The sequence below is a fragment of the Stigmatopora argus genome, chromosome 12 (genome assembly GCF_051989625.1).
Source record: "Stigmatopora argus isolate UIUO_Sarg chromosome 12, RoL_Sarg_1.0, whole genome shotgun sequence".
Taxonomy (NCBI): Eukaryota; Metazoa; Chordata; class Actinopteri; order Syngnathiformes; family Syngnathidae; genus Stigmatopora; species Stigmatopora argus.
In genome coordinates, this window is record NC_135398.1 from 4,702,098 (window position 1) to 4,729,273 (window position 27,176).

The 27,176-nt window shown below is 44.8% G+C and overlaps 2 protein-coding genes across 7 annotated transcripts in view; both read right to left on the reverse strand.

The window, feature by feature from the left end:
* Window positions 1–1,257, reverse strand: part of tep1 (telomerase-associated protein 1) — a 31,354-nt gene extending 30,097 nt beyond the window's left edge. For both annotated transcript variants that reach the window (XM_077615133.1, XM_077615132.1), the window contains exon 1: window positions 1,120–1,257. The gene's annotated coding sequence lies outside the window, so the exon portion shown is untranslated. The remainder of the gene's footprint in view (window positions 1–1,119) is intronic.
* Window positions 1–27,176, reverse strand: part of mtcl1 (microtubule crosslinking factor 1) — a 27,582-nt gene continuing 406 nt past the window's right edge. Inside the window, exons 2-17 of one of the 5 annotated variants that reach the window (XM_077615140.1) lie at window positions 25,933–27,079; window positions 22,581–22,805; window positions 22,356–22,514; window positions 18,233–18,286; window positions 15,979–17,313; window positions 13,389–13,514; window positions 12,079–12,186; window positions 11,223–11,423; window positions 10,500–10,592; window positions 10,179–10,346; window positions 9,319–9,597; window positions 8,053–8,358; window positions 7,905–7,984; window positions 5,712–7,143; window positions 4,507–4,556; window positions 2,428–2,577 (exon numbers count right to left, since the gene is read on the reverse strand). In XM_077615140.1, the coding sequence (XP_077471266.1) occupies window positions 4,518–4,556; window positions 5,712–7,143; window positions 7,905–7,984; window positions 8,053–8,358; window positions 9,319–9,597; window positions 10,179–10,346; window positions 10,500–10,592; window positions 11,223–11,423; window positions 12,079–12,186; window positions 13,389–13,514; window positions 15,979–17,313; window positions 18,233–18,286; window positions 22,356–22,514; window positions 22,581–22,805; window positions 25,933–26,598 (5,271 nt within the window). In that variant the 5' untranslated portion in view covers window positions 26,599–27,079 and the 3' untranslated portion in view covers window positions 2,428–2,577; window positions 4,507–4,517. Of the gene's footprint in view, window positions 2,578–4,506; window positions 4,557–5,711; window positions 7,144–7,904; window positions 7,985–8,052; window positions 8,359–9,318; window positions 9,598–10,178; window positions 10,347–10,499; window positions 10,593–11,222; window positions 11,424–12,078; window positions 12,187–13,388; window positions 13,515–15,978; window positions 17,314–18,232; window positions 18,287–22,355; window positions 22,515–22,580; window positions 22,806–25,932; window positions 27,080–27,176 lie in introns of all 5 variants that reach the window. The other 4 variants (XM_077615136.1, XM_077615139.1, XM_077615137.1 and 1 more) reach the window with 4 other exon arrangements.

A 27,176-nucleotide genomic window follows, 5' to 3' on the forward strand; every position in this document is an offset into this window, starting at 1 on the left:
TTGTAAATACACATTCATTTTTTTAATGACATTAATAGACTAGATAATTGCCACATATATTGTCATTTGAACATTCGTTTTTTCTTTTTTCTACGTATACCACATTCTGTTCGGACGTACAACAAACGTACAAAGACGCGCTGACAGGTGCGGTCGTCCACTATAGAAAACACAAACCAAAACTAGAAACATTTCCGTATAACAGTGACGAGCGCTTATCTTGAACGTGCACTAAAGTGCTAGTGTCATGCAAATATTGGACGCAGAGATGCATCATTTGTCATTCTCTTCACCCATTTACAACTCATCCACAAACCCTGACGCGGACAAACGACAATTTAGCGCCAGGAGAGGAAAAAAATGACATCATGTGTGTCCGCTTCGCACCAAAAAAGCAGAAGTTTTGTTCAGGTAAACCATATTAATGGAAGTGCTGTAACATTCACATGAAAAATCAGTAGGTGGATGAGTGACGAACTTAAGTGTGGAGGAAAATGGACTTGCTTCTCCTTATTAAGAATTATTAGGGCCACACTAAATAGAGAAAAAATTGATGTATTTTAAAAAAATTTATCAAAGGGCAGGTCTGTTTTTTTTCTATATGCAATGTGGGTGACCGACCAGTACGCAATCTATCTTAAAAAGAAATATATATTAGTGCTTTGTGATTGGCTGGCCATTGGCTGGGATAGGCTCCAGCTCCCCCCGCAACCCTTGCGAGGATAAGTGGTACAGAAAATGAACATTATTATTAATTTTAATTGAATTAATCGCATGTTTCCATAGTTACCTCGTGATTTATCGCCTTTTTGTTAAAATGAAAAAATTAATATACATTTTGAGTTTTAAATACACAGGAGTTCATCAATGCGCTTACATTAGATAATTCAAATCTAAGCCTCATTAAATACATACTGCTTAATATCATTTTTCGCCCACGTAGTACCCCATATAATTTTATTTGTCATTTGGTCTTTGCTTTGATATGGACAAAAATTAAATTAGACTGCGATTGGATAAGAATCTAATCAGGGTTGGCTAGGACACCCCCGCGATGAATGAATAAATAATGACCCAAAAAAATCAATGTGAAAAATTAGATAAAATAATTGAACTCACCAAAACACCTTAACAGCTTCTCTGTGCATTCCAGGGAGAGGTTTCACCAATCAGTCAACCTCATAGTGCCGCATTTTGGGTTTAAAAGTCAATGTTACGTTCCGTCTGAACACGGGGACCCTTCGTGTTCTTGAGTCCGAAAATGATGAACTTCAGGCGGCCGGAAAAGAAAGGCAAGGTGCCTCGGGGCTTGGTGGTTCTTGCGGCGATTCAAACTTCCATTCACAATTTATCTGAGCATTGGGGCTCAATACGTGTCACTAAATGTTACAATTGGACTCAAAACGCCACATTTTGAGTGGAAAAAAATCCCAAATTACGTCTCGCCGGACACGCCGACTTTCCTCGTGCGTGTGGCCGACTTCGGTGCTTCTCGGGCGGGCGCAGTCGCTAAGCAAAGCCCCGTCTTTTTCTTTTTTTTTCACCGAAGCACGCTCGAAAATAACAAAAATAAGGTGGTCGTCACGTTGCTTCATTTTGGCTATTTAAACCCCGAATTAAGTTTTACCAGGATGAAGTTGGCGTTTCTTTCAGCGATGGCGGCCATGTTTAGCCTTCAATAGCGAACTACGGGTTTCGGAAAGAGCCAAAATCTCCCATATTAAAACGACGTAGTATTAAAAACATTAATACATAGGATAAAACGTTTTTTTTAGGAATCATAGGTTTCTTTTTTTGCATTATTTAAGACTAAAAATGCTACAATAATAAATTTAGTGAACATTCCCAAACAGTTTTTCTTTGGCTATATTTTCAGAAGCAGAAGTTTCAAACAAAAACAAAAAATTAAAAGGGAAATAAATTTAAAAAACGAAGAAAACAAAGAACAACTGAAGAAAAAATATAATAATATTGTGGGCCATTCCAAGTAATTTCCTGACGGAAAATGAATTTGCCCCTTGCATACTCATTTTATATGGTATACTTTTTTCTATTTAGTGTGGCTCTAATATGCTTTTGCATGACTTGAAGCAAATTTAAATATATTTAACTTAAAAAAAATGTATACACACATACAGAAAATGACGGATGAAAGATGAAGTCAAAAGGACGAGGCACCTTTTAAGGAAATACGACGTTTGTGGCGATTTGTACTATTTTGTTGTCGACGATGAATACAGTACATTTCGAGAAGTTTCTTTGACTTGAAATTCCCACGCAGGGGTCAGCTGGTGATTCTCAGGTGACCAATGAGCTTTCGTCTCATTCGGGAGAGCCAACGAATGAACGAGTGAGGGTTTGGCGTCAGAGGTAGAGTCCGGCCGACCGTTAAATTGCCGCGTCGCCGGCCGGGATGCTTCCGGGCCGCTCCGGAGACGGGAAGGCGAACCTCCCTCCGGACGCCGAGTCGGGCGGCGACACGTTGGCCCACCGTGAGGGTGGGCGGCGGTTGGGCGGACGCGCCGGGCGCAGGAAGTGCCAGTCCAAGGGCGGGACCACCAGGGATTGGCTGAGGTCCTGTCGACGACAAGTAGACGGTCAATCCTGTTATGTACGCTTTCAATCAGAAAAAAAACAAACAAACATGCATAAACAAATTCCCAAGTAAAGCAGAAGCCCCCAAAAGCGGTCCTCAGGGGCCACCGTGGGTCCTGGTGACCCCCGACTAAACCTTATCGAAGAAAGCCCACCTTTCTATGGGCATCATCAACCAAATTCATTATGAAGTAAAGCTGACTTTAAATAATATACAAAATCCTACTCTATATGTAAATCTCACTTAAGCCAAAAGCTTTATTATAAACCCCCAAAAAATCTTTGCAAAACTATACCCTGCTAATAAAATGAACGTTTATATAAATGAAATACTTCAACCTAAGCAGTAGATAAAGTGTTATGTATTATTGTCCAAAGGATTCAAAATTCGCACTTGATCTTAGCACGTAAAACTCATAATTTTAACTTTTTGACATTTAAATTAAGGTTAACCAATGTAAACAGGTAAAGACAACAACTAGGGGGAAATTAAATTAAAATGGGAATTAAGATTTACAGTGTATCTATTACGTTTTCGGCTGCTTCTATTTTAAACAACAACACAAAACATGCAAAACTCAAACACACAAATGCAAGCCAAAAAGACCAAAAAAATATCCACCTTAAAGCAAATTTTGGGCCCACTACTTTATTTCTTTTGTTCTCATGAGTCATTTTAGGGTCGTTCTTAAAATGAAGGCCAGTCCAGTGTTTTAAGGTGGACATTTTTTAAGTTAAACTTACAAACAGTTTAGCAAACAGGGGACAACTACGAGAAAATGTGGATCTTCTAAGTGAGGAATTAAACTGGAGGAAAAAAAATGGTGGTCGTATGTAGGGATGAAATAAATGAGAAATTGTTCATATGACAAACGAAGCACGTTGCGACCTGTCATGAAATGTGGAGAAACACGCCAAATAAATGCCATGATCATTTGGCGTGTTTGACAAACATGAAGTTTTATAGGAGCACACTGCATTTTTTTCCTCACATTTGATGTGTAAATGAGGCAGATAATTGAAAATAGTCGCATGAGGCTGTGTGTGGTTTGGATCTGTAGAGGGCGCTAAAGATCTCCAATGGGAATTCATTGGTATCTGTAAATGACAGTGGTTATAATACATTGTCACGGACAAAAAAACTCAACAATAAATCTCTCTCTTAAGGAAAGTAAACTTTTTCGAAGGAATCTAATCGTCACATTTTTCAGGAGTTAAATTTAATGAAAATTAAAATGCATTTTAAATGACAGCCTAAACTGATGAAAATAATGTGAATTTATTTGAAACCTTTTGTGAATTCAATATACTATATAACTATTTATCCTTACAGATCACTCATTTAACCCATTGAATTCCATTAACGGTGAAAGATGAAGTCATTTTTTAACATTATATTCATTTATAAATGTTTATAATTACATAAAAATATGGTTAACTATTTTTTTTTAAATAAATGTTTTTTTAATGGGCATAAAATAGCCATTTGGCCTATAAAGGGCCTAAAATGTCAACTTTTAAATTGCTGACCACCGTAGTGACCACTTTCCCCAAAAAGGCTAAAGAATGAAGTAGTATTTTTCCAAAATAAAAACTATGACTTTTTTTTCAAAAAAAGAAATCATCATTTTGGATTTTAACCTATATTTATGCATTTTGAAATTGGAAAAATGCATACCCACAGTATTTTACAAGAGTAAAACACCGGATTAAGCAACTTTAAAATAATAATAATAATAATTTGCATAGCAGTAAAACAGCAGCATGGTCCTTTAAAATGGCGACTGATGACACCATTCTTCCTTTTTTTTTCCCTGTAAAGCATGCATTCAAATGACTGAGGAGTTTTTGGCTAACATTGGGATGAAGGCGGAGATGATCTTCGTGATTTGGGAGAAGGAAGGAACTTACATGGTGGAGACTTACAGTCCCCACGGAGTTGTTAGCATGACAGTGTGCTTCTGGAGCAAAGAGAGGAGGACAAACCAGGAGAGTTTGAAATTCAGGAGAACGAGAAGATGACCTTGGAATAAAAACTACTGATACAGGAAGGATTGGGTGGAAGGATTTGGTCAGAGACATCTTCCTTTTTTTTGTTTTGTTCTGGGCCTTGCAAGACAGATGGACAACAGTAAATTGTCATATATTTTAGTTTTGGTCTTGGCGTACAGTGAAGTCTGATTAAGTTCCTTTAAAAAATGCCGAAGATGCCATTCCACAAGGTCAGGAATTGGTGATAGAATGCCCGCAATTACCAGGCAGCTTTTGTGTGTGTGTGTGTGTGTGTTGTGCTGTGCTCGGGTGAAGATTGATTTTTGTTAAGAAGATTATCCGCAACTTTAACAAAATAATCTTCCACTAATCCCGAATTACGATGAATCGTTACGCTCATTTGTGAGCGTGATCCTTTCATATCCTGGTTGATCCCACGCAGGAGAAGTTCCAGCAATTCCATTAAAGTGACACTTGTGTCCTGCAAATGTCATGATTTGTTTTTTTTTTACTAAACTATAGAGACTGCAGGTGGCAAAATGGCGGCCATCATTTTGTGCGGCCGGTGAAAGTAAACTGTGTGGACTTGTTTAAATTCAAAATCAGGATTATATATGTATAACCTAGAGAATTTTTTTTGTAGGTGTGGTTGCCTGAATTGTACAGTTAAAAAAAAAAGGGAAAACGTTAACATGTTTGATTTCAAATGAATTGAAAATACAAATGACGCTAAATTTAAGACAGGGGTGTCAGACCACTTTGACACATGTGGTTTAAGCGGTCGTCAGTAGCTCAGTAGTCAGCACGTTTGACTCCCAAACTCATTTGATGTCCCAGCAGAAGGATGAAAAAAGGTTCACGACTGGATATCTAATATCGTTTTTCGACCATCATTTTCAACATGGAAAACAAAAAAACAAAAATCACCCTTAAATTTGGGTTATTGTTTGTTTGTTTGTTAAGGCAAATTCTACCATTTTCTTTTTGCTAGCACAGGTGCCAGAATCCTACTGCAAATTTAACCTGAGGTTTAAACAAAAACCAAACAAAATAAACATTTTGAAATTGAGTAACGAATGAAAAACAATACTCAATGAAGGAAACAAAGTTTTGGGATTTCTTACCTCCAAGCATCCGGGTTGCGCTCGCTCCGGTTCGACCAATTTGCTTCCCACGGCTCCCGCCTGCAACCTTCTTTCATCCTGCAGTTTCTTGTTGAGGAGGCGGGTGGCGTTCTCGGCCAGCGTGTACCCCGGGGGCGCCGACAGGTCCTGCCGGATGCTCACCACTTCGGCGTTGCGATCCCCCCGCGTCTCCACGATCAACTGCACGGGGCTGGGCGAGCGGCCCCTGGCACCCCTGGGGTCGGCCACTCCGGATTCGGCGGCGGCGTCGCCGGCATCGGCCGGGCGGGAGCGGCTGGGGGACTTGTTGAACTTTTGGACGGCGTCGTAAGCCACCGGTGTGTGGTCGATGATGTTGAAGAGGCTGGAGAGGCCGTCGTTGATGGTGGCGTGGACGGGGCTATCCCGCGTGGTGGTGGAGCGGGCCCACGCCGACTCGCTGTTGCCCTTCTGCGGCGTGGTGGGGGTGGCGGCCCGGCAGGCGTTGGCCGCGTCCGCCTTGTTGGCCGACGACGTCTTGCGCTGGAGTTTGGGCGAGCCGTACTTGGGCGAACAGCAGGGGCGCTCGAACTTACTCTGGACCACGGGCGAGTACTGCACCTTGCGGGTATTCCGCGAGGGGGACGAGATGGGGGTGCCGCCGCCTTTTGGGGTCAGGCAGCGGTGGGGGCTGCTGGTCAGGGTCCTCAGCAGGTCCGTCTGCAAACCCACGCTGATGGTCTGCGTGGTCTGGGTGCCCCTGGTGGTGAAGCCGTTGGTCTGGCAGGCCGAGTCGCGGAGCGCCGGCCCCCCTGGGAGCGCCGTCCCCGCCGGCGAGCGGATGGCGTTCCTCACCGAGATGGCCACTTCTTTCATATCGTCGCTCATGTTCCGGGAAAGCTGCAGATCCAGCGCAGAGGCGTAGCCCACCGTGGGGACGATGGGGGACTGGTTGGGGGAAGTCCTCAACCCCCCGGCTTCCAGAAGGCCGCAAGGCCACATGCCGCCGCCGCCGCCGAACGCTTCGTCCGAGCCGCCGCCCGCCTCGCCGTCGCCCCTCCCCTTGCCGCCCTTTGCGTAAATCTGCTCCGATTCCGACTCCGGCCCGGCTCTGGCGGGGCTGCGGAGGACGTGGACCCCGTAGGCGTCGGCCCCCAGGCTAGCCCGACTGTTAAGTGTGCTGGTGGTGGTCAGGCTGGCGCTGGTGGTGAGGAACCAGGAGGGGGTTTGGAAGGAGTCGCCTTCCGTAGGGATGGCGGTGGCGGCGGTGGGGGCGGGCGACGGGAAGTCCCAGCCTTTGTTGTTGAACTCCTCGATGTATTTGAGGTCATCGGGCGAAAGGGGCGGGGTGACGTCGTCTTGGCCTCGCTCGCCGTGGCGCGTCTTGTCGGGGAGGAACGGCGAGCTGTCCATCAGGCGCTGGAAGTCGCTCATGGAGCAAACAGACTTGGCCCTGGTTGGAGTGCACGTAGTATATCATTAAGAAATCAAAACAGATTGCCATATTTTCTCGCGTATAATCCTCTGCCTTAAAATTCCCTTAAAATTGTTGAATTTGACCATTTCTCTCGTCCTCTGATTCCCAATTTTCACCTCCATATTCAAGGTTTTAATAGGGAGTACAACTGTGTTACTTTGAAGGGAAAATCTTAAGAAAAATCATCGCACGTGGTGTTTCTGAGATACTGTATAAATTGATTGCTTGATTGAACATTCTGAAAGGGTGTTGCCTGCACCTTGACAAATTCATAAAGGAAGTCATGTGAGGAGTACAACCAGGAAGTGTGTCCGTAGCGGTCTAGTTTGTCATCCCTAGGTAAGATAGTGGCGCTCTGATCGAGCAATGGCAGGCACAAGTGAGTGAGTTTTTTCACATTTTATTAAAAGATAAGGTTGTTTATTTTTCTTGAATTTCATTCATAGACGTCAAAATAAATGATGTTTAGCAATTTATCTGTTTAGCTTTTCTCTATTTTGAAATAAATGACCGTATCGGCCGCATTGTCTTGCGTTATGGCGTTTGGTCTTTGTCACCTCGCAGTTCCGTGCATGTTAAGTCTAATTAGTGCATATTTAAACCGTACGCTCGATTCAGTCATCATTTTTTAGTCACAAATATGGCTTAAATGCGAGAAAATACGGTATGACAATTTGGTTGACCGATGCCACCTTCATTGGTATACTGGAGGAAAATGTTGTGAGCTTTACGCTTACCTCAGCAAACTGCCGCCACCCATCTCCTCGTCGTGAAACAAATCCCGAGCTCCTTCTTTCTCGCAAATCACATTGAGGGCCTAAAAGAAAAAAATAGGCACATCTGTGGTTAAAGGGCCAATGTTGAAGAAAACCTTCAGAGGGTTACCTCTTTCAGGCAGGGAAACTTCTTCTCGCCCTCGAGTCTACAAGGGGGCGAGATCTCCAGGCTGGCGAGGGGATCCAGAGACAGCGCGTCCAGAAAGGGGCTCTCCGTCGGGCTTCTCGTTCTAGCGCCGACGTGCTCCGCCATCGCGGCGTCCGAGTCGGAGAGGGAGCGGATGGGCGGCACCAGGGTGGGGGCGGCGGAGCGCGGGGAACGGGGGGAACGGGGGGAGCGAGGGGAGCGGGTGCCAGGGCAGGAGCCGCCTTCCTCGACGCCCTCGCCTCGCCGGCAGCTGAGTTCCCTCTGCAGCTGACATCAGGACAAACATTTGGGGCATACTTTAGGATGGAAGGTTGCATGTCTTAATCAGCGTAAAACAACCATTACACTCGCAATTGCACCGCCACCAAGTGGGAATCGATCCCACGCTTGGCCACACTCAAGTCAGGCGCGGAAACACTACACCAAGGGTGTCAGACTCGGGTTGGTTCGCGGGCCGCTTTAACGTCAACTTGATTTAACGTGGGCCGGACCATTTTTGATATATTTAGATTTTTTTTTATATAAATGGATTAAAAGAACTGGATTAAAAGCCCTGAATATTCCGTTTTTATAGATCTAAAACAATGTTTATTTGAGCTTTTTTTAAATATCTATTTTGATTTTACAAAATAATTTTTGAACTAAAAACACAGAAAAAATGGATTAAAACATTACAATTATTGATTTAAAAGGGGGAAACTCAGGAAATTTAATATACATCGATACTCTTCATTTTAATTTCATCCTAAAACAGAAAGTCGGCACTCATGATTTACTTTCCCGGGCCACATAAAATGATGTGGTGGGCCAGATTTGGCCCCCGGGCCGCCACTTTGACAAATGTGCACTACACTATCAGGTGGCTAGAACTGCGTCCAAAACATTCTTGTCATGCAATACGATGACATAAACACGAAATGACAAATGGGTTTAATTGAAACTATTTTTATATTGTGGTAATCTATATGTATGTGAGGCAGCACGGTGGCTGAGTGGTAAGCATGATCGCCTCATACTTTTATCTCTGGTGGGCCTTCCACTGTGAATTTTCCTGTTCTAACTGTGACTGTGCGGGTTTTCTTTGGATACTATGGTTTTAGTGAAGATTAGCGTCTCGTAAAAATGAATCTTAGTTTGAAAAATGATATCTTTACATGTGTTTACATGACATTGTTGAGATTTAGACTAATGTAGAGAAGAAAAATGAAGATTAAGGTGGTCCCTGACCTTCTCCATCTTGTGGTGGAGCTCGCGATGGCCGCCGTCCCACTCCTGCCTCTGCCGCTCAAAGTTGTCCATCAGCTCGGCCCTCTCGCGACTCCAGCGGTTCTCGCCGTGCTGCAGCCGCCATCGAAGGTCCAGCGAGGTCTTGTGGCTTTCGGCCAGCAGGCGCCGGTGCTCCTCGCGCTCCTGCTTCGGCGCCCACTCAGGGTCCCGCGAGCTTTCGCGGTCCCCTTCGCCTCCCTGGGCCTGGCCGCGCGTTCTCCCTCGTGCCTCCTCCTCCGCCTGCACCAAAAACACGGTGACAAAATGTGTATCTATCTATGTGCTATCATGTAATACAGCAATACAAACATACATAAAATGCAATATATCACTCATTCAGTCATTTTCGGCCTGCAACTAATGTTCAAGGGCGATTTATGTTTTTTTTTTTCCCTCTGCGTACTGTTATGTTGTTTTTTAGGCTATAGTTATCTGAAAAAGTGTTATCTTAACAGATGCCTATTTAGCCCGTTATTCTCCATTTTACCATTGTGACTTTAACGTACATTAGTTCTTGGTTTCAGCTTCAAAAATAGAAAATGCACTCCTAAAAATGCCACTTCCATATTATTTTTCCTTTAAATTCTTGGTCTGGTGCGACTTAGTCCAAAAAATACCATAGCTTTCTTCAGAAACATGTTAAATTTGAGGATTATTTTTTCAAAATGGAATACCAAAAACATATATAAATGCACAATGTATAACTTGACATTATTAATCCGTATTAAGCATGCCGTTTTCCCAAATCGACGACACAAATGCCACTCCCCCGCCACTCAAGACAGTTCCCGTTCCACCCGATTGCGGCCATCTGCGCGTACCTGCGCGAGCTGGCACTTCATCTCCGCCCACTTGACCTCCCAGGCGGCCTTGTCGTTGGCGTAAGCCTGCTGCAGTTGGCAGCGTCGCGCCTCCTCCTCGCGAAGCTCCTCCCGAAACTGCTCCAGCAGAGAGCGCAGCGCCTGCAGCATTCGCCGGTTCTCGCCAAACTGGAAACGCGTCGGATGCCGGTAAGAATTCAACTTCAACAAATGATCCCCAGATTAAAAACAACCCCCCAAAAAGTGATTTGTCTTGTTGTATTTGTAGACGTTCCATACCACTTTCCGATACGTAGTCCGAGATCCAGATGATGTGATTACCTGATGCTGGTACTGTCCATTGGGCGACACGCCGTCAGGCTCCGCCAGTTGCAACATCCCGCCCAGCTCGGGGGGGCTCTCCGACTTCTCCACCTAAATATAGACAAATCAAAGTCACCACCTTTCAATCAGGAGAAAAAAACTGAAGAACCCCCCAGATCAGGAGGATCAATGTCACATTGTAGTTTTCTTTCATTTGGACATGTTCAAAAAATAAACGGGGACAAACAGGAAAAATATTCTATTTATTTCAATTTTTTGTTGTTGAAAAAAAAAGGGAAAAAAACCAATCAATTGCCTTTTATGTTTTTTTTTTTTTTTAATTGTTAATTTTTTTTACTAAAGATTAAATAGATTGCAAATATTTTCTTTTTTTTCTTATTTATTTTATTATTTCACTATTTTCATTTTGAATCAAATAAACAAAAAGAGCAAAACACATTTTTGTGCTTTGAGCCTGGTAGAAACGTAAAGATAACTGCATTACAAAAGTACACTCAACTGTCTATATTCATGTTTAAAAAGAGACAAAGCTTATCTTTTTGAGACAAGAGAAATTTGATTCCCTATTTATTTATTATCTGCACACGATTTACTTCAAACCAGAAGAACTGGCCCTGGAGTTTGCCAAATTTGACACCTGTCCACATTTGTGGCATGTTTGTCTTGAGCTCACAGTCTCAATCACCGCTCTGAACGTTTACCATTTCTGCCACGACTCACCTCCGGTTGCACGCCGACGCCGTCCCTCCCTCCGTGCCTCCAGCGCGCCAGAATGGACTTGAGCTTGGCGTAGAAGACGGCCGTGTTGCGGCGGAAGAGGCGAACCTCTTGCAGCAGGACGGCTCGCTCCTGAGCCCAAGAAGCTTCCGGAGCGGGCAGGAGGCCCGGCAGTTCGAGTCGCGGGCGTGGGCGCTCGCCCTCCTGAGAAAACAAAGTGAGCGGAAATGGGAAAAAGCCACTAAATATCACCTTACTTCATTCATTCATGTCCCGCCGCTGACCACAAATGGGAATGAGAAACATATTTTCTTTCAAAGTGACTATTTTTGGTCACGCAGAAGGACAACGGTGTCCACTTATTACATTTCTGGTCAAGTTAAAACATAATATTAACATTTGTTGAACAAAAGGTGATGTTACTGTTTGTATTTGGTTTACCAAGTGTGTCTGTTTTTCTATAGGCGTTCAAGATAACAAGAATAAAGGGACTATTATCAAAATTGCAGAATATATTTGAAAAGGTGATTACATTTGGGCTAATGCGGTCAAAGGTCACAAGGGTCAGAAATACGTGTCTAGTTAAGATAACTCAAGAACCATGAAAAGGATTATCGTCCAACTATAAGGATATGTTTGTAATATGAATGGAAGGTGTGAGGTCAAAGGTCATGGGGTCAGAAAAATGCCTGTGGTCAAGATAACCCAAGATTGACTAAGGGATTACTAACAATACAAGTATGATGAATTATTTTGGGTCAAAGGCCACTGCCAGCCTCTGACATTCAAAATGGATTGGACCTCTAGCACCACCTTAAATGAGGGTCCGATCAAGGTTGACTAGCACGAACCCCTCTACCTGAGGCAACGAGACCACCGGGGCGTCCCGTTCTTCCGTCGTGACCCTCATCTGTCGTTCGTGATCCAGACGAAGCTGGACGTCGAAAGCGGGACTCTCCCGTGGTCCCTATTTGCGACAAAAGTCAGTTTCATACATTTGACGAAGCCAAAGATTTTTTTAAAATGTATAATTGCACTAAAACAGCTCATTTCAACCTAAAAGTGCAGATCTATGTTTATTTCGTTTTTGGTTTGAAGCAAATGTTACAGAAGCGTAAAGGCAAATGCTCGCATTTGAAATTCGCAAATGGTCAAAAGGTGGGCCACGTGGGGCTAATCCCGCCTCATTCCCTTTTCCACCTCACGGATTATGGGAGGCGTGCACGCAGATGTGCTGTCATTTGTTATGTCACATTTAACCTAATGTACCTTTGAACTCGGGTCACAAAAGAAGGGTCAAATCGTCAAGTTTTTACATTAAATTAAGTGGGAAAGCAAGCAAAATGAGGGCTGGAAGTGGGATGGGGAAAAAAGGCAAATACTGCATACGCCTAACTGAACGTCACTAGGGAAAAACTAGAAGGAATCAAAATAGAAAGAATTCTTTGCAAACAATGTGCGTTTTACTCAGGTTATTATTGTACTTGGTGTACTTGGTGAGTTGCAACAATTTTTGCTATAAACAAACACTCTTTTTGGGAGTGGAGCTAGAACTAAATAAAGTGGCATTTTCAATCTATAAGTAAAGGTGATTTAAGATGAGTGTTTTAAATTATGAAGGTGGTCAGTTAAAATCATATATTGCTTTATTATCTCTAAATTTGGGGATTTCTCTTACCCAAAAATAAGATTTAAGATATTGGGGAATAAGGTGAAGAAGAAAAAAACACTATTTGGGAGGATGCTTTTATTTCTAAAACAAAATGTTAGAACAATCTACCTTTTTAAATGGAATTTTTCTACAAATTATTTTACAGTAATGTAAATAGGAGATATCTTATCATATCGAGTTTGATTTATTTAACAAGGGACAGCACATATTCATGAACATACTTATATTCATGTTACTGATTTCCATCTTTAGTCCCTTGTGTAGGTAATATGTATATTAATAATAATAATGTACATTGAGGTAACTATATATTTTAGGAGTTTCATATTAGGGCCATGTTTTAAATATATTTATTATAATATTTTTGTGGAGTAAAACAAAGTTAGTATTTTTTTTAAACCTTGAATTTGATATTTTAATAGTATGAGAGAAAAAGGTAAGAGGGCTCCACAGAAGGAAGGGGGCAGGAAAGGGGGGATTTTGGGGGGGTCACTGACCTCTGCTCTTAAAACCAGGGGTCTGCTGTACCTAGCGAGTCCTGCCGCACCTCCCCTGCTTTGGTTGTAGGGCTCCACGCCTCCTTCCTGTCCTACGTGCCACTCCAGCTCATCCCGCTGACCGGACTGTGAGTGAGGAGGGGTGAGGAGGGGGTGAAGAGGGGTGAGGGTGGGGGTTGGAGGTCCGGGAAGTGGAAAAGGAGGGGGGTGTGGGTGGAGAGGGGTGGCGGAGATTGTGGTGATGTGACAGGTGGACAAATAAAAAAAAGAAAACACCAAAAAGGACAACAAAGCGGGTGAGGAAAAAAAGAACAAAAATAGTGAATGATGGAACAGTGAATGATGGAGGAATACGAGCAGGGGGCGGGGCAACTAAAAAGACCACCAAAAAGAAGAAGAGGCTAAAGTAGAAAAAAGAGCGCAAAAAGGAAGACCAACTTAAAAATGACGGCGTATGTCAGAGATGAGAAGAGGACAAGAATGAGAATGAGCAAAATGGCGGGCTGGAACATCTGAAGGGGGAGGAAAGGGGGTGAGAGGGAGGGAGGGATGGGGATTGGGAGGGGGGGGGGGTGCAAAAGACTTGTTATGAAGCGCATGCAATGACGGACATGTGAGTCCAAACCAAAGCAGCTGTCTTGAGAAGTAACCATGGCAAAAAAAAGGTGCAGTGCGGCAAAGCGATGGACAAAATGGCCGCTTACGTGTTGGCCAAAAGTCAGGAAAACGGTTCAATCAAGCGCCTTTTCTTTTTTTAAGATTCAGATTAAAAGACCAAAAACTGAAAAGGGAAGTCCGGGCGGCTAACAAACAAAAAAATATTCCAGTGTGATTTGGATTTTATGATTGTGATTGAGATAGTGAAAGGTTTGCGCTTGCCCAAGAATCAAAAATGATACCGTCCACTTGGTGCACGGTCGATTGGTCGCCGGTCTTTTGGTTGCCCGGAAGGTTATTGATATTTACCATTTAAATCGTTGCTCAAATTTCCTAAATACAAACTGAAAATTACTATTTAGTCATACTTAATGTTCTATTAATTTTTAGGCTAAAGAAAAGCTCCAAATTTCCCGGACTTTTATTGTTTTTGGTTGGAGAACTTGTTAAGACCCTGACTGAACTGACGTAGCTTCTTAAAGGGACAACGCATGTACATACAAACTCATGTCGGCTCAGTGAAACTGCTCATGGCCATTGTTGGCTTTTATTGATGCGTAGACCGTGTTGTTTTACCTTGTTTTGTCGCCGGTCTTTTGGTCGTCGGTCTTTTGGTCGCCGATCTTTTGGTCGCCCGTTGTCGCGGTCCGGGCGACCAAAAGACCACGACCAAAAGACCACGACCAAAAGACCGGCGACCAATCAATCGCACACGCGTCCACTTGTCTTCCATAATTTTTTTTAACTAAGTGTCTCAAATAGGACAGGATGATATTCCACCCTATGTTTATTAGGACTGACAGCCTTTTTACTTTAAATGTGTTAGAGCTGCGAGTGCGGAATCCACCCAGCTCCGCGGGGACGCGGGGACAAAGTCAGCGAAGCTCTCCGCCGGAAGCGGAGGACAAGACGTGGGAGAGGACGAGGGCGTTGTCTCCTCTCGGTCTTAGCGGTTGGAAAATATTCCAGGAAGTGGGCGAGCTCCCTTCGTCATGCAAGCCTGCTTAAGAGCCGTTTTGTTTGCCGACACACAACGTGACGTTTGTCTCCTCGGCGACAAACGGACAAACACAAAACAGTGGCGCCCGGGAAGAAATAGCGATAAGAAGCGGGCCCGTTCAGAAGCCGAAAGACGCTGGGATGGCGGCCAAGCGGGCAGGCTGGCATTGCGTGTGTGCGTGTGGCAAGGCAGGCGGGCGGGCGGGCGGGCGGGCGCTCGATGGGGTTCATGTCTGTGAAGATGCAAATGGCAATGTGGCGGCAGCGGGAAATGATGGCGGCGGGGGGATGGGCGGCGGTGCCAGCGTGGTCGAGCTGGGTTGCGACAATATCTCCAAATTGAAATTTCAGAAGCCTCGATATTTTTCCTGAGCTGAGTGGATTGAGCACGTAGAAGGAGGCGGGGCAGCTGATAAGTAGCCAATTTTCTTGTTATGGATCTGTGCGAGTCTTGATCACTTATTTTTGAATACTCCGACACAATTATTCTATCATTTAATGTGTAAAAAATGGACTTTAATACGGTATCGACCAATTTAACGAAGAATCTCGATGGCCCGATGGAAGGAAACTACTGACCTTTGGTCTGACTTATTTTGATACACCTTTTTCTACCTAAATGTACGCTAGGGGTCCCCAAACCGGTCCTCGAGGGCCGCCGTGGGTGCAGGTTTTTGTTCCGACCGATCCAGCACAGGCACTTTGACCAATGAGATTTCTGCAGAAAACGAGAAGCCCCCGACTGCAATCCACGGATTGCACTTGTAGGACGCCATTTTGGGGAAAAGGGTTCCTCTTTGTGGGTTGGAATGAAAACCTGCACCCACTGCAGCCCTTTGTGGACCACTTTGGAGACCGCTGGTGTAAGCCAACATTTAAAAATACGGCGAAACAGCAGTCGGAGATGTTCCCGAGAAGGCAAAATGGACCTTACCTGAAAGTCCGTCATCAGGTCTCTTCCGAAGGTGCCGATGGGCGAATCCCGGGACATGGAAGTGACGGTGGACAGGAAGCTGCTGGACTCGGTGAGGTGGGGCATGGGGGACAGGTCGTCGGTCCCGTCCCTGGCTCCGTCGCCGACGTGCTCCAGCTTTTCCACGAAGACGTGCAGCTCGCTGCGGAAAGCCTTCATGCGGGTATTGATGGTGTCCAAGACTTGAGGGTCCCCCGCTCCTTGCGGACCCTCCGGCGCGGTCACCACGAGCCTTCCCTCCAGGATCAGACTGTCCGTGTCGTTAATCAGCCGGTCCACGCACTTGCCCAGCCTGTCGGCCTCCCTTTTCACGTTGGCGAAGGATTCCCGTTCTTCGCGGCGGCGATTGGCGAGTTCGGCCGCGCCGTCCGAGGGTCGCGTGCTTCCGAGCCCGGAGGTGGTGGTGGTGGCGGTTTTCTCCAAGACGTCTTCAGAGTCGCTCTCCCCGCCAATGGGGCCCTCCCTCTTGGGTTGGAGAAGAAGGAGTCGCCCCGCCTCTTCGTCCTCGGCGGCCTCACGTCGGCCGGCGTCGCTGTCGGCGTCGCCGTCTCGCGGGCTTCCCGTTCTCAGACCCAGGTGCGCGGCCAGGTCGCAACGTTGGACGTTAGACAGGAGAACCCGGTTCTCGTACTGGAGCTTCATGACTTTCCCACTCAGCTCGTTGATCTGCATCCTGGCCGATTTCAGCTCCTCCGTCGCCGTGCCGCCGTTGGCGCCGCCCGCCGGCTGGAATCCCCCGCGGTCGGCGTCCTGGCCCACCGGCCCGCAGCCGAACCTGAAGCGGTCCAGCTCGGAGGTCAGCTGCCTGTTGTGGTCCTCGATCTCCGAGATGGAGCGGCGCAGGAGTTCCGCTTCCTCCTCCACGAACTGCAGGTGGCGACGGAGCTCGCCAACCGACTCGATGGGGTCGGCGCCGTAGGGCGAGGTGGGCACGCTGGAGAATGGCTCCCGGCCGAAGCAGTCTCGCTCGTACTGGCAGCGGATGTCGTCGTTTTCCGCCCGCAGGCTGCGGTTGTCCACTTCCAACTCCACGATCTTGCGTCCCAAGATGTTGGCTTCCTCTTCCACCAGTTTGAGTCGCAGTCGCAGCTCAGCTTCCCGGGTGGAATGGGGGCCGCCGCCGGGGCAGTCGGCCAGGGGCAGGGGACTGTCCACGTCCCCGTAAAGCGACTTATACTTCTGCAGCTCCTGATCCAGTTGCTCTTTCTCTCTTCCCACTTTGGCCATCTTTTTTCGCATCAGACCCGACTCCTCCTTGGCGAACTGGAGTTGGCATCTGAGATCGGCGCAGTCCTCCTAATGGCGGGAAATGTTTGTTACGCTTGCGTATAGAGCACATGTGTCAAAGGGGTGGCCCGGGGGCCAACTCTGGCCCACCGCATCATTTTGTGTGGCCCGGGAAAGTAAATCATGAGTGCCAACTTTCTGTTTTAGGATCAAATTAAAATGAAGAGCATAGATGTATATTACATTTCCTCATTTTCTCTCTTTTAAATCAATAATTGTCATTTTTTAATCAAATTTTCTGTGTTTTTAGTTCAAAAATCATTGTAAAATCAAAATATATATAAAAAAGCTAAAATAAACATTGTTTGAGATCTATAAAAAACGGAATATCCAGGGCTTTTAATCCAGTTCTTTTAATCAATTTATATTAAAAAAATCTAAACATTATATCTAAAATGGTCCGGCCCGCATGGAATCAAGTTAACGTTAATGTGGCCCGCGAACCAACCCGAGTTTGACACCCTTGGTATAGAGAATGATTGGCGGGGATTGAGGAAATTGCCTTTTTAGACATTTTCTCCTGAGCTTTCGCACCCTTATCTTTCCTAACCTCCCCTTTGTTTCCCTTTTAATTATTTTATCGTCTTATAAACTGGAGCTGGCTGGTTCTGTCTAGCCTTGTATTTTAATCTAGAACCATTTCAAACATTTGTTTAAATGTGCGTTTTTTTAATATTATCTAAATACTTGATTTTTTTTTCTTGCAAAATCAATCCATTTCAATTAACAAATGAATTATTTTAAATTACTTAAATATATATATATATTGTCTATCGTAAAACAGCAATTGAGGTTAATGTCCTCAATAAAAGTAGCAAAAAAACATTAAGAAAAAATCATATTTTGCATAGCAAAAAAAACATTTTAAAAACCCTCATATTTTGCACAAGAAAAGTTTCAAGAAATCAAATAAAATGGAGGTAATGACCTGGCTGGTGGATTTCTTGTCCTTAAAAGATCCCCCTCGTCGCCTCAGCGCCGCCTGGAAAACATCGGCCCAAAAAGAGACAAAAATGATTATCATGGATTATTATTGACGCAAAATTAACTCATTGAGAATGACAGATGTCCAGTCAATTTAAGATTGGCAGACGTCCAATCCATTTGAACCTTGGTTCTTTGGTGACTCATCTGTGGCGGGGCAAAAGACCTCGAGTCATCCCTGGACCCGGCCGGCAGCCAAGAGGAAACACCCACTTAGCAACGGGAGCAAAACATAAACGCAACCCGCATCAGACTTTATTTTCCCACCACACACTTTTGGGTGGCGCTCCAACAGCCGTCCAGTCCAGTCACTCGTCTCCCATGAATTGTATTATCCAAAAAAATCATACAAAAATATATACTCCATTTTTTCATATTAAACTCATTGCATGTCAATTCATTGAAACTTAAAGTGGTTTGGTTACTTATTGATAATCAATATATATAATAAGATAATAAAATGGGAATTTTATTATCCAACAATTCATACAAAAATATATACTATATATATTTTTTTCACATTAAACTCTTTGAATGTCAATTCATTCAAACTTAAAGCGGTTTGATTTCTTATTTTTAATGTAACGTCAATCAGAATTTGATTTGGTTTCACATTTTTTGGCGACTTCGAGTCTGTGCGACCACAAAACTGATTTTTGCATAATATGAAGAGATCAAAGTCATTTTGGGTGGAAAAAGTACAAAAATGATGCAAATAAAGTCAGCACAGTACATATTTTGTAGTTTTTGGGTTTCACGGGCATCAGCTTTTGGCGACGTAAATTTGATTTTGAAATACTTTTGATACTGTTGACAAAACTTCGATGTGAATGACTTTATATTGTAAATATAGGTGATTGCATTTGAAATGAGATTTTTCAGATGGTGTTGCGTTTTGAGATTAGATTAGCTAAAATGAAATTTGATTTGCAATGCAAAAATTGGTTGGGAAACAATGCTCTCCTCATGCGTCCCTCTCAGGAAATAATGGCTTTGTGGCTGAGGTGACCAATCCGGCTGACTTTGTTCCCACATTAAGTGTCTCTCTAACAGCGCTAGCGTTCTAATTCCTCACCACGGTGACGCGGCTAATCTGTCTGTCTGTCTGGGGAGACACTGGATTAAACAAAGCTTCTCAAGACCCCCGTAAGACGCTGATAACGGCATACTGGCTCGCTGTAGGGCAGGGGTGTCAAACTCGGTTGACGGCGCTTAGAAGTCTAATCTATTTTGACTGGACGTTGAGTGCTGCTGAGTGCCACTGAAAATTTTTAAGTGAATTGGACGTCTATCAATGTCAATGGTAGGCAGTGATTTCATTTGGTGTCACTCCCTTGTCGTTTTAGGGTATTTACAGGTCACTTTCTGTAAATTTTGGATCATTTCCCATTGATTTGGAGGGAATTTTCGGGCTGATTAATGTGCATTTGTCGCTTTTTGCATATTTTGGGGGTTATTTCCAGGTTATTTTTGCTGGTTTTGGGACATTTTATGGTTCCGTCTGTCCGTGTTAACTCTTTGGCTGCCATTTTGATGACAGAGGTGAAAGAACGAATATGACCACGGATAAGAAATTGAGAAATACAGTAATCCCTCGATTATCGCGTCTTCACTTATCGCAAATTCACGACTTTGCGATTTTTTCCACGATTAATCTTTTTTTTTTTTTTACTTTTTTTAAACATTCATTAAAATGTGAAAATCCACACTGAAACTGGGAAGCAGAAGCCACTTTTGCTACTAGGACTCACCACTGAAGATTTTTTTTTAAATTTTTCTTAAAGTTCCTAAAAATGTGAAAATCCACGCTCAAACTCACTCTTGCTTCTAGGACTCAGCACTAAAAAAAAAAGTTATAAAAGGGGTGCCCCTACTTCGCGATTTTTCAATTATCGCGGCCGTTGTCTGGTCTACATTAACCGCAATATTCGAGGGATTACTGTAGTGCGCCCACTCTATCACAGAACTCACCAAATTCTAGTTTTACAGCACCAGTGGTGGAAAAAAAGAAAGCATTTAATTCTATATGTACAGTACAAATGAGCTAGAAAGTCAGAGAGAACACCACTTTCGGCCCACGCGCTTTATGTTTGACACCCCTGTCGTAGGACGCAAGAAACATTTTAAATACAGTTTTGTTCTGACAAACAGTCAATACACCAAAAATGCGGAAGACGAAGAGAAGCGCGTGACTTTGACAGCGGAGGCGCTAATAGGATTTAGCAAATGGGGGGAGCACGCCTCGAAAGGGGGGCGGGAGGTGTGCACAAAAGGAGCTTTGGAGGGCGGCTGGATGCAGATAAAGCTGGTGTCAAAGACTGGTGCACAACGGGCGGAATGAATGTGGCTATAAAATGTTCCCAGAACGATTAGAAGAGTCGGACGCGAACTCTAATCCATTTGGGTGGATTGGTTCATAACGTGCACGCACGCACTCGATTGAGTGTAAATACTTGCGGGATAATTAGCGCCCAAGCGTGCGGTGTTTATTATCCTTGCTCCTAATCGCTTTGGATGAATTCAGTCATTCGCCGGAATATTCAATTGAGTTTGTCGGACACGGCACGAGAGCCACGGGTTCAAACTCCTCTTTTGTCGCGCGCCACTTTGTAGTTTCCCTCCAAAGGGTCATTTGCTCTGCCAATCAACAACTATTTGGATTTTAGAGGCATTTTGGACATAATAATTGTTAATTTCTGCTTTTTTCAGGCTCTTAAAAAGGAGATATTGTCTCAATGTTTTAAAATGTATTCAGATTTTTTTAATACAAAAAACTGTCCGTATGTTTTACTCATTTTTAATTTGAAAAAAGGAAAATAATAGTATATCCTCGTTTTAATTTGCTTGATTGCCTGCTACTATTATCTAAACATAAATGTTCTATTTTTTTTATTTGCATTGCAAAAATCAGCAAACATTTTCATTTCATTTAAAATCTAAAATGTTAGATTTGGGATAAAAACAGTAAAACAACTAACTATTGAGTTTTTTAGATTTAAAAAGAATAACATTTAAAAATGACATCCAATTGAAATTCTAACGAGTATATTTTTTTGGGGGGGGGCATCTATCCATTATTCTTATTATATTTATCATTGATTATTGATTACTCTTATTGTATTTGACCTGTGGCTTTAAAACCCATCAGCCAATCAGAACGCAAAAGAAAATCACCTCCAAACGAGACCACCTAACCGGCGAACAAAGGGCAACCGCGGCAAAAGGGGAGTCATTTAATTAAGCCTGGCCCCCCAAAAAAGTGTTTGCGTGCGTCCCAAAGGAAAGAAAAGGAATAAAAGCCAGACAACAGAGGGTTGCTTGTGCAGGGGGGGCGGTGGATTGGGGTCTCTGATTTCATAGAGGAGGGGACGCGGGGGTGGGCACATCCAGCTGGCTGATAATGAGGCCACCCTCTCGCACGCCCTCCCCTCCCGCGCCAGTCCCACGACTCACAATTAGTCGCTAACGAGGAGGGCGGGGCCTCGCCGTTATCGCCCCCGACGGGCGAGATTGAGCGACATGGCAGCCGACATTGCGGGTTAACGTGGAGGGGACGCCTATCGCCGTCAATGGCGCCGTAAAGGGCAGTTCGAAGAAAGTGAAGGGTGCTATAACGCAGTGGTGAATTCTAGATTGCGCTTATTTGCGTTGAAAGGGAGCGAGGCACACGTACGACGACGGCGGGTGCCAGCCACTGCGGCAGAGAATCTCCTCGCTCGTTGGCGCGTGCTAACTGGGTCAATGAGATTCCGTCACATTCTTCAAAAAGATTCCGATCGGCGACGGGGGAACCTTAAAATGCCAAAAATAAAAAACACAGGAAGTCACCTGGAAATACCCGAAAATCTGCAGGGCTAGACAAACGAACAAGAAGCATCCCTGGAAAGACCCTCAAAATTTTACTCGTATCTAAAATTGCTTGTATGTCAGGGCACTCATATGTCAGGGCACTCGTACGTCGAGGTACCACTGTACCTTAAAATGGAAATAAAGGGATCGCCCCCACCCCAGAAGTAGTTGGCCCGCCAACCAATCCGAGTCTGAGCACCCCCGGTTTCCTCACTGACCTCTTTGGCGCGCTCCAGCTCGTTGTGTAGCGCCTGCTTGGAGATCTCCACCTCGATGATCCTCTGGCGCAGCTGCTCGTTCTCGTCCTCGGCCCGGCTGCGTTTGTCCTCCACGCTTTCCAGCTCGTTGTGCAAGCGCACCGACACGTCCTTGGCCACCTGAGACGGCACACCGGGAGCGGGTGAGTCAGTTCGCCGTCTCGGGGACGGGGATTTGGGACACACCTTGAGGTCCTGCTCCAGGGCACGCAGAAGCTCCCCGTCAACGTGTCCCGTCTGGGCGGCGCGCAGGCCCTTCTGCTCGGCCTTCCTCAGGCGGTACTGAAGGATGCGGCAGTTCTTGTTGGAGCGCTCCAGTTCTCGGCGCAGCTCCTGCAGCTGGTACACTTCTTCGTCCATGTAGGTGTCGCGAAGCTCCTCCATCTCTGCCCGCAGTTCTTCCGCCTCGTCCTGCGAACCACCGCATTGCTTAGTTAGTTGTGAGTTTAAAAACCGAAGTGTAGGACTGAGACGATACTTTACGCATTGTAAAAAGTTCTGGTTTTCTGTTGAATTACCTCGTGTAAATAAATACAAATACTACAGTAATACCTCGCTATTTTGCGGATCGACTACCGCGCATTCACCACATCGTTTTTTTCTTGTTTCTGCCAATTATATGAAAAGTTTATTGTGTAGGAACAATAATTCAAACATGAAATGAGGCAAAAAAGGCAATATGCAATAGGAGATTACTAAATCACTAGCCACTGAGGGCAGTGTCTACATCCAAGGGTTAAATAATAGTACGGAGAACGTTTCATAAGTCCAAATAATATTAAATCGACCCCATAAAACAGTTATCATAGCTGTCAACTCAGACATTTTCCCCATATTTTATACATTTTTTGATCATTTCAAATTGTCTATATGGATAAGAACTTTTGTACGGGAAAAAATGTTATTAAAAAAGTACCCTTTTTTTAAAAAAAAACAACGATCTCGTTATACCCATTTCGGCTCTAATCCGGATCGTCTCGGTGACTGTTAGCAGACGAAAACGTAATCGTCAATTGCTAATGTTGTCAAGCAATGTACCAAAACAGTCAAGCTGTTAGCATCATACAGCGACATCTACACAATCTTGAATTTAGTGCATACACAAGGCGCACTGACTGATTGTTGCACCCTGTTCACTTTGGGGAAAATTTTACACTTTTAAGTGCGTCCTATGGGAGTAAATACATGCCAAGTTTATTATCACTTTATAAGGGCAATTGCAATCATTGATAAGTGGAGCGATTGGCCGAGGTTGACAGCTATGGGTTATGTACCAGGTCATAAGTGAGGTATTACTGTACATATGTAAACATTAAAATAGGCTTCCCAAAGTCAAAAGAACCAGGTTCCTCAAAATACACAGCATATAAAAGTTATCAATTTATCCTTACAAGGAGAAGAGACTGGGCGGGTGCCTGCGAAGACAGGAAATCATGAATTGACTGCAAATATAATCTAATGAATTTCAGATCTATTTAAAAGCCGCTGAATACATCAATGGGAAAAAAATGTGTGTGGGGGGTATGGATGATTCATACTTTCTTTTGTCATCCTGAATGATGCTATTGTTGAGCCTCCTTCTCTTCTACTAAGCAGTTCTTAAGCTGTCATGGCAAATGACACATGGAAGCCGAGTTGGATGCAGAAAGGAGACATGAAATATTGGAGCAAGCCACAAAGATAAGATGCTTAGTTACATCATCGGCAGCCGCACTGCCGGACCTCTCTAATCACAAGCACGTATTAGCATGTCATCGCTAAAGGTACGCTCCATTTGTTCTAGTTTGACATTAGAACAAAACAAAACGCGCCCATAACATGTTTTTTTTTGTCATCGAGTTCGACGGTGAAACAGATTGGACGTCTACTGCCGTCAACAGCGACAAAGGAGTTAATGAAGTATGTTGGTCCAAAAAGTGATCTTTTTGGAAGGTGCTTCTTGTTTTTTTCAACTAAAATTCAACAAAATGCCAATGTAACTTAAAATAAGGATAGCATGATTACTATTTTGTTTGTTAGTTGTTTAATTTACTTTTAGTGTCATCCTAATATATGCTTATCTATTAGTTTGTATCTATATTTATTGAATTATTTTAGATAGTTAAAAAGGAGTAAATATTATTTTTCAATGTACATTACATTTAAAGCCAAAAATAAGAAAACCTGTAAATATTGGCTTTTTATTGATTATTGTTTTCTTTTTTTTGGTAGAAATAAAAACAAAAAGGGGGACATATAACTACTGACTGACTGGCCTGTCCCTAATGAAAGCAACTAATATAAAATGGAATATTTGCAACTTTGCTTTTGGTTGGGAAAAAAAATGAGGGTGAAATAGTTATTCATAGTCCAACTTTTCTCAGTTGATTCAATTGCACATTTACAGCTAAAATGTTAAGCTGAGAGTGAACCAAAGAAAGATGAATTGATGAAGTGATGAGGCCACTCATTACAAAATACTTCTTGATTAACTGGCTATTTAAACAACCGTTTGTGGCAGCCCTAATTTGCACAAAGATCTGTTTTCCAATGAAAAATCTGTAATCCGTTTCTTTTTACGAGAAACGAGCCGTTTGATTCATCGAGCCTCGGCAGGAAACACGACGGTGATCATTTGAAAAGGGCAAGAGTTTTATGGTGCGCTATTTAAAGTGGCTAAATAACAGCCTCTAATGGAATGAAAAGTGTGAATTTTTGGTCTTGCATGGAAAGGTGTCCTGTTTAACTGCCCATTCTATTGATTTGGTTATTGGAAAAAGGCTGGACATATTTAGTTAGTTATTATTAGTGTATGCGTGGGTGTTTTGGGGTTAGCATGTCAAGTATTGGAGCAGCTGGCCCCGCAGGAGGCCGCCTGAACCCGGGTCGAGCACACATGGGACATGTTAGTCCTGTGGGACGGACGGACGGACGGATGGGGTGGCTTTGGTGAGGAGAAAAGCTGATTAACCATTCGCAATGTTGTCACCAAGGCCAAGATACACACAAATGTGCACAGATGAAACACACGATGACACAAGTCTGCAATTGGTTCATTTTCTGTTCCACTGAGTACTGCTCTGAATTTTGCTTTTTTGTTTGGTTCTTGTTGGTTTTCTCAATTTTATCTAATGTGACTCACTGACGCAACCTCGTGAAATTTAGCTGTATATTATTTTTTTGCAATGACAATAAAGCTTCCTGCCTTATCCTCGCCAGGGTCGCGGGGTGCCGGAGCCTATCCCACCTCATGGGCAGTAGGCGGGGTACACCCTGAATTGTGGCCAAGTTGAAATTGTAACGGACAAAGCAACAAAGTCTTAATCACCAAGCATTGTAAAATTGGTTTAAAGTGAAAATGCGTGCCCTGCCATTGGCTGGTATTGATGGCGCTAGTCCAGTTGGACGTCTAACGCTGTCAATGGGAACAAATACTCGCCATCCCCTGCCTTGGAGTGGATTAGACGTTGACCACCGAAACATGATCATCAATTGGATATCAATTGGACATCTATTGCCGTCAATGGACGTTACTACCGAGAAATATAAAAGCGCTTACCTTCAAATAATCATTCTCCGATCGCAAATCCTCAATTTCCCTTAGCAGTTCATCCTCGGCTCCTCTGGTTTTCTTCTCCACACCGGACCGGACCAGAGACGGCACACGAGCCTCGGGGAGGGGATGAAGCCCCGGGGTCCGCGGGTGCTCCCTGTCGCTGGAGCCGGTGGCAGACTGGCCGTCGCCGTCACCGTCACCGTCGCTGCTGGCCATCGGCGCCAACTCGGACGGGCAGTCCGACAGGTCCGAACTGCTGTCGGTCTGAGCCACCAGAGCCGTCGGTACCCGGAGCGGGGAGCCATGAGCGAGGTACGCCGGAACCAATTTCGCCTTCTTGGCCTTGGCGAGGAGCGGACTGCCGGCTGCTTTCAGCTCGGCTGCGGGAAGGCGAATGGGTTTCTTGCTCAAGCCGGCCTTGGCGCTACTCCTGGTGGCCGCGGGGGGGTTCTCTTTGGCGGTGGCGAGGTTGCGCCTGGAGCCCCGGTTGGGAGGCTGCTGTTTGCCGCCGAGTTTGGGCGATTTGGGTCCGAGGAGCGCAGGCTTGGCGGCGCGGCCGTGTACGTCCTTCAGGAAAGGTCTGGCCGGGGAGGGCACCCGGTTCGATCTCTTCTTCTCCGGCTGGTTGGCTCTGGTGTCGCTGCCCGCGGAGCCACCGGAGCTTTCCATCGTACACCGGCGGCGGGAGGTCGACGTTGGCAACGGGTCGGAAACAATTGCGGAGCGTCTTCCTGGTGGGCTTCCAGATGAGCATCGTGCGCTCGCTCGCTCTCTCTCTTACTCACTCATTCACTCACTTATTCCCGCACCGTGTCCGAAGAGTCCCCGTGGGGGAGGACGACTGCAGTCGTTACCTACCGCCGGATTAGACGGCCAGGTTGCAGACATGCTGGCGGCGGAGACGTCGCTACATTCGGCCTTACGAGTCGGCGGCGGCTCGCCATCTCCGTCCCGGCCGCGTCTCGGGAACGACTCCTCGGCTGCGATCGACGTGTCAGGTCCGCAATCGCTGCGGTTGTGTGACGCCCGTGATTGACTTTGGAGTGCGCATGCGCGAGATGCAACACGCGCACACACCTCGTGGCTTTGGGATGGAAGCAGGTCGCTTGTTAGAAAAGCACACCCTGCAACCACGTGACTTAGACTTGGCCTAGGGTGGAAAAAGAATATTGCAGCAGTTTCATTATTGGCTGCCATTGACTGATATAGATGATCATTTTTTTTGTTCACAGCATGGCAGAGAATGC